General features: G+C 34.9%; 1 protein-coding gene across 1 annotated transcript; it reads right to left on the bottom strand.

The window, feature by feature from the left end:
- Positions 1-2,070: 2,070 nt before the first annotated feature.
- LOC132713778 (perlucin-like protein) lies at positions 2,071-5,420 on the bottom strand. Its single transcript, XM_060696456.1, has 5 exons — positions 5,264-5,420; positions 4,630-4,715; positions 4,049-4,139; positions 2,904-3,126; positions 2,071-2,285 (listed from the first exon to the last, which is right to left on the bottom strand). Exons 1-5 carry the CDS (start codon positions 5,313-5,315, stop codon positions 2,264-2,266), a joined length of 474 nt encoding a protein of 157 aa, XP_060552439.1. The 5' UTR covers positions 5,316-5,420; the 3' UTR covers positions 2,071-2,263.
- Positions 5,421-7,472: the final 2,052 nt, after the last annotated feature.

The raw sequence follows: 7,472 nt of genomic DNA, 5'->3' as shown, positions 1-7,472 counted from the left end.
CATTGCCGCCATTTTGCTTTAAGCAGGGGAGTTTACTCAGACTGGTTTCTTCCCTTTGGCACACTGACGCCATTGCAATAAGCAGGGGAGTGCACTCTAACAGATCTTAATCCTGCCAACAAGAGTTACTTCCCTTTGGCTCACTTAGGTCATTTGCAATAAGAAAGGGTGTACTCTAACAGACCTTATCCCTCCAATAGTTTCTTTCCTTAGGGCCATTGCCGCCATTTTGCTTTAAGCAGGGGAGTTTACTCTGACTGAATTCTTCCCAAAAAGTTTCTTCCCTTTGGCACACTGACGCCATTGCAATAAGCAGGGGAGTGCACTCTAACGGACCTTATTCTTCCCCAAAGAGTTTCTTCCTTTAGGACCACTGACACCATTTTGCTTAAAGCAGGGGAGTGCACTCTAACAGACCTTACTCCTCTCCAAAGAGTTACTTCCCTTAGGACCACTGACGCCATTTTGCATTAAGCAGGTGAGTTTACTCTGACTATTCCTCCGCACAATAGTTACTTCCCTTTGGCACACTGACGCCATTTGCAATAAGCAGGGGAGAGCACTTTAACAGATCTTTATCTTACCAACAAGAGTAACTTCCCTTTGTTCACTAACGCCATTTGCAAAGCAGGGAAGTGCATTCTAACAGACCTTATTCCTCCCTTAAGAGTTACTTCCCTTTGGACCACTGACGCCATTTTGCATTAAGCAGGGAAGTTTACTCTAACAGACTGTATTCCTCCCCCACAAGAGTTACTTCCCTTTGGCACACATTTAGCAGGGGAATCCACTCTAACAAACCTTATTCCTCCCCACAAGAGTTACTTCCCTTATACCCACTAACTCAATTTACAATAAGCAGGGGAGTGCACTCTAACAGACCCTATTCCTATCCAAAGAGTTACTTCCCTTAGGACCACTGACGTCATTTTGCCAATCGCAACTTCTCGGCCCTTTCCGTCAGTCTTCGGATAAGGATAGATAATAGCCGAAGCAGTTCCGAATGGTCATTTTGCTATACAATCGTAACAACTCGGCAATCTCCGTCAAGTTCGGAATTCTTGAAGTCGCCCGAGGTGTTCCGATTGTTTGCTATAAGCAGGAGAGTGTACTCTAACGGACCTTATTCCTCCCCCAAGAGTTACTTCCCATAGGACCACTGACGCACTGACAGACCTTCCTCCCAAAGAGTGAGACAAAACCGTCAAAGTGGAACTGGTTATAAATTTGTTATTAATAAATGGATTAACTTCATTTTTAGACACAACACCATTTAGGTCAGGACCCTCATGTATATCAAATTGACCTTGACTCATATATGACCTTGGCCTTTAGGTCACACTATTTAAGTTTTACTGGTTATCGCTATAATTGCCTATAACTTGGTAATTTATCATTTGATTGTTATTATACTTGAAAATCATGATTTTTTTTATTATATAAATAGTATCTATTAAAGATAACTGTTTTGTGTCATCATTCTTATCATGTATAACAAGGTTTAAAATTTCATTTTTATTTAAAGAGTTACCTCCTCTAGTTTTAGAATTTTTTAATGTTATATATATTCTGGTTTCAACGAGATAGTCCTCTAGTATTTCACAATGGTAGGATACTACGTCATGGCGCACCTGCTGAATGCTCCCATTTGGACCATGTTTTCGTCGACTCGAAGGTAAAATACAATTTTATTATAAGAAAACGTAAGAGTATTAAAAAATCATGTAGCGCACCAAAGAATAACTATAATACTTTAGATAATTGTAAAAAAAGTTTATAGATTTATTGCCTGGTTTTGGCCTGAAAACGGGATAAGTGTTTTTCTCTGTATGCTCCCACTCGAAACATATATGAAATAAGGTTGAAAACCTTCTTGAAAATTATTTTTAACGTACCGGAACATAAACCGAGTCATGTTTACCCATTATTCTAGATTTGTTTCAAATATTTCTATTTAGAAGTCAGTTTTTCTTCTTTTTTTATAAAAATGGAAAATGCTCCCACTCTGACTCAACTTCAGAGATGCTCCCACTCGGACCTAAATATATACAAATTTTGAAAGCACATTGCTGTGTAAAGATATTATTATATTTCAAAATATCTTTATATTCAAGTTCATATAATCAGTTAGAATTCAATAAAACAGAATCTTTAAAATACGATACTAATATTTAGATCACTAAAGTTGTGACATATTACACCGAAGTATGCATTGTCAAGTTTCAAAGGCTGGATTTTTGGCAACGAATAGCCTCCATAGAGGTCAACCAATTATCGAACTCTGCCTGAAAAAAAAACAACTTTAGGTTCATTCAATAATATAATGGTTATATATAGGCAACATTGATAATATGTATAGACGTTATAAATGGTGTTTATTTAAATCTTCAAAGCGTATACTAACATTTGTTTACCTTCAGGTGTCGTTTCTTAACAATGTTCAGACCTAGTAGCAAGATTAACTGATATTTACTATTTACAATATATATGCAATCTTCAAAGTTATTGTGAACAATTATATTCTGTGTAATTACGTTCTTAAAATTATGTACAATAACTTAGATTTCTTCAATGTGGTCGCTAATGACGCAGTTACGCAATATACATTGTATATAGATCAACCCGTTGTGAAATAGTCACGTGACATTTTCAGAAAGGAGCTCCACTGCAGCCAAATAAATTAAAAACATAAAATTTTAGATTCTTACAGAAATAAACTGGGAGTAAAACAAACAACGGAAAAATAGTTCTTATATAGATTATAAATAAATATACTAAGAAATAAAATTGAAAATTGCGATCTAAAGGGTTATTGTAAACAATTAAGAATATAATTAACCATAGAAACAGAGAAATGCTACAAGGTTTTTCATTTGTTCAAGCTATTACGAATGTATACATACTCGTCAGTTTTTTCACAAATGTAATTATGTGGAACATGACATTGTCCATCGTTCCACTGACCATTAGTTGGCCATATTTCGGCACAATTCTCATTACTATGATTGTTGTCCGGTTGCCCAGGTATCCAGTTAGTGTATACACCGGATTCTACCGGCCGGTTTGTTATCATCCATACCCAGCTTCCTTCTTCCATGACGTCAGACAAACCAATCCAGTATGCTTCTAAAACATAAACAATTTCCTTTCTTTAGATTGTCGGCTATTATAATACTGCACGTTTGTAACGTCATTTTTCATTGGATAATTGTGACGTTTATATAGTTTTATATACACGGCTGCTGTCGATTCATGAAGAAATCTCACTCTTTTTCTCTAAAAATGATGCTTGCTGTATTATAAATTCGTTATAAAGATTGTTGACAGGTTATATGGCCGTATATAAACGGCTGTTTGCAATATAACCCTCGCCTAACGGCTCGTGTTATATTTACAAATAGCGGTTTATATAGGGCCATATAACCTGTCAACGATCTTTATAACTAATATTGTATTGCTTTGTTTACGTGATGTAAAAAAAAGAAAGAAAAATGTTATTTTATTATCAATAACAAACTTTAAAAAAGAGTGAAGTGAATAAGAGGTTATTAAACATTGTTGAGTAGAAAACTGAATTATATTGGAAGAGTACACTCCTATCAAAACTATATTGGATGATACACAAGGATTATCCAATATAGGGTTTGAAGATGTGTACAAGTCCATTAGACTCAGTATTGTATTCAACAATGGACAATGACAGTCATTTCTAAAACAATATATATATAATATATTTGATATTTTGGACTCGGAAAATGAAAACGAGGTTTGATGGAGTACAAAGTCAATGTGTATTTGATATTGAATTTTTAGACCCTGAAAATTAAAACGAGGCTAGATTGAGTTCAATATAGTTATGATAATTATGTAATTTCTGGACTCATGTAATGAAAACGAGGTTAAAATGATAAGAATCATTTTTGATGGCGCAAACGCTGGAAGTTTTTTTATTACATTTTATAAGGGGTGAAATATGCGCTATATATTTTCGTTGATGGATTCAATAAAGCTTGGTAAATAAAAAAACATGGTCAGACAACATACGTACGTTTAAACACTCGGACCTGCGAATAGAGATATTTATCTTCTACTGCGTCATCAATCTCTACGAGACTCCCACCCATCCTTTCACACATTATCTAGAGTGAGAAATATAGAAGTTATCTCATTTTATATTTAATCAAATCATATACAGCAGATTGATATAGTACCTATATATTTGATAACAAACCAAATGCATTATGGAAAGTCCTAGTGAACTATTGAAAAGTAACATACCCGTTTATAATGGCAACTGCTAAATGTGTTCTTTGAATATTGTTTCGACCGGCGGTTACGTGAATGAAATATATTGAACCTTTGATTTTCTCAAGAAGATCAATCGAGTGTTGATTTTCACCTTTAATTGTATGTTTTCTCTGCTTCCATAACTGAACAATAGTTCGTTTAATGATATATTTTCATGAAATTAAAGATACCCTTTTGGGGGGGAGGGGTTTGTTGTTTTGTGGATGATTTGTTGTTGTTGTTTGTACTTGTAAACTTACTTTTAAAACAGTTTGAGAAACAAGAAAAACTATACGCTAGATAATTCAAAGTGAAAGCAATCAAGTTAAGGCATGACATTACCGTGGCACCAGGCCAGTCCTCCGTGTCGTGGCTAAAATGGTAACATGACCCGCCGTGCCGTACCCAACCATTAGGACATATACTGCCTGTAATGGCACATATAAACCAAATATAATATAACTAGTCCGAGATAATCAACATCTAATTAATTTATATATAATTTACTTAAGTTCGATTTGAAGTAAGCTGTGAGCATAAAGACAAACTAATGACCCTGTTTGGGACTGGTGTCCCGTAATGTACTTCCGCTAACGGTGGGCCAATAGCGATTACCTTCTGGGACCAGCCAGTACTGAGCAATGTGTGTTTGTTGACGGTGTCTGTCTTAGAAGAGATCCTGACACATTAATCACTAAGTCATGTCGTCACTTGTAAAATTCTAGTTCTTTAATTGATACAGTAGTATCAACACCTAGTCAGATTCAAAATAACATGCGTTTATATTAGATTTGTTGATGCGTTTTTGGATTACCTTTGTCGTTGGGGGAAGGTGTCAGAACCTACGTAACGTTGTGCCATCAGAAGATGTGTACTTTAATCAGTTGGGATGTAAGAAACAATTGGTCCTCCATCGGCAAAGTAAAAAATAATCATAGATTAATTAATTACATCTAAATGATTAGAGTCAACTTACTGGTTAGTACAAAGGATAATCCAAGAATAAGCAATATCGCAAATTTCCTCATTGTTTTAGATGTACGTCACTACAGTATAGCTTAATGTTCAGTTCAAATTCACCATTTATTTCTTATCATTTAAAATCGTATGCAACGATAAGTAAAAGTACTATGTGACCTCTTCAAGTAAGTGTGTCCATAAATAGCTTAAGACAGTCTAAAATTAAGATACAACAAGTGTTTAATAATGTCATAGAATAGAAAATCAGCCTACCTTTAGACGCTGATTTAGTATAGACTAAGTCTGAAGATTCTGTGGTCTAGTGGTAACGGTCGTCGAATATAATTTACTTGACCCTCACCGAACTTGTTAGGCTGCATAAAGGGAACGTAGGAAATATTTTAGTTTCTTTTTTTTTTCGCACGCTATAGCTTATATGTGATCACGATGAAAAGTGGGAGTTTTTTTCAGTTTTAACAAAATTATAAAATAATAAGGAAACCCATGACAACCGTGGCAGGATCAATGATCACCTAACACAGTGGTCCTAGGGCCATTATTAATGTGTATATTGTATAAAACTTAAGTAGGATTTTCACCACCTAATAACGCTTTTTAAGTTCCTAAGTAGAACTAGCAAATCCTTAATATAAAGTCCTAATTAAGGTTTTGAGTCTCAACATGCAAATTCATAATTTTACTTCTACTAATCTAAAGTCTCAATTGTGAATGTTATGATACTGATATAGAATGATATTGATTTGTTGTTGTAAGCCAATTTCAGAGGGTTTCTGTCTCTAAATACATTTCAATTATAGCATATTCAGTTCGACCGGTATAGTTTGGACGCCTTTTACATTTTCAAGAACATAGTTACGAAAGACCGGTGGTGACATTTCACGTTCACGAATTCATGATTTCAAGACTTTAATATTTCATTATTTTTAGAATGAAATATTGAATTTTTATATCGTGAATTCATAATTTCACGATTTCTCTTTAACAACCTGAATAAATAAAATAATGAAATCGTGAAATCATGAATTCACGAATTCACCATTTCATTTTTTAAAGTGAAATCGTGAAATAATGCATTTGCGAATTCATGAATTCGCGATTTCATAATTTCACGATTTCTTTTAAAAAAACCTGAATAAATGAAATAATGAAAGTGAATAATAATAAAGTGAAATCGTGCACTTATGAAATTTCATAATTTCACGATTTCTCTTTAAAAAAACCTAAATAAATGAAATAATGAAATCGTGAATTCATGAATTCACGATTTCATTTTTTAAAAGTGAAATCGTGAAATTATGAATTCGTGAATTCACGAATTCACAATTTCATCTGCACAGTTGTGACTCACGATGTCAAGTATGACACGACGCTTGAGCATGCGCCTAGGGCCTTTTCCGTTCAGAGTAAAGGTGGCGAGAGTTACAGGAGTTCCAATTCATTTTTTTTTTTCAAAAGCAAGTACTCTTCCTTTAGATTTAAGTTTATTTGACACTATATTTTTCATAATCATGCATAAATTTACATAGGCCACCTTTTTCAGGTATCGATAAAGTTAGAATCTGTCCGCACTGAGAATCCTCGTTTTTTATGTCAGTCCAACACTTTTTTTGGTTTCACCAGTATAAATAAAATCTTAAAGGGGATTATTTTTGTTGGGTCGATTAAAAGAGGGGGTGGTTTTTTGTGGGGTTTACAAAAGAAAGAAAAAAATGTAATCGGAGCTAGATCTACGTTTCGAACTCGCATCCTCAGTGACAATTCTAGGAGGGGGATGGGGGTTCACTCATATTTTTGATAATCCCACCCTATTTTTCACCCTATGGACTAGTGGATCTCTACCAAGATTGTTCAAATCATGAGCCCCGGGGTCAAATCGACCTTGACACAGGGGCCACTTGATTTTACATAGAATTATATAGGAAAATCTTAGAAAAATCTTTTTCTTAAGAATCCCAAGGCCCAGAGCTTAGATGTTTGCATGTAGCATTGACAAGTGGACCTCTACCCAGATTGTCGAAATCATGACTTCCGGGATCAAATTGACCTTGGCACAGGGGCCACTTGATTTTTACCTCTACCAAAATTGTTCAAATCATGACCCCGGGGTCAAATTAAATTTGACAATCATAAACTTGGTAGGAGGTTGGCCATGACAAAAGCCAAAGGTCAGATGAAACAGGTGAGCGAGATATGGACATCATGGC

Source organism: Ruditapes philippinarum, unplaced genomic scaffold (genome assembly GCF_026571515.1).
Source record: "Ruditapes philippinarum isolate M1 unplaced genomic scaffold, ASM2657151v2 ctg4646_1_1_1_1, whole genome shotgun sequence".
NCBI lineage: Eukaryota > Metazoa > Mollusca > Bivalvia > Venerida > Veneridae > Ruditapes > Ruditapes philippinarum.
This window is presented reverse-complemented; position numbering and strand designations above follow the sequence as displayed.

Bases quoted from the DNA above. Each gene is read 5' to 3' on its own strand.
- LOC132713778 (XM_060696456.1), bottom strand. From the start codon at position 5,315: ATGAGGAAATTTGCGATATTGCTTATTCTTGGATTATCCTTTGTACTA. The intron at 4,716-5,263 runs GTAAGTTGACTC...GTGCCATTACAG, and splicing joins ATTATCCTTTGTACTAACCA to GCAGTATATGTCCTAATGGT. The intron at 2,286-2,903 runs GTATGTATACAT...TTTTTTTTTCAG, and splicing joins ATTTGTGAAAAAACTGACGA to GCAGAGTTCGATAATTGGTT.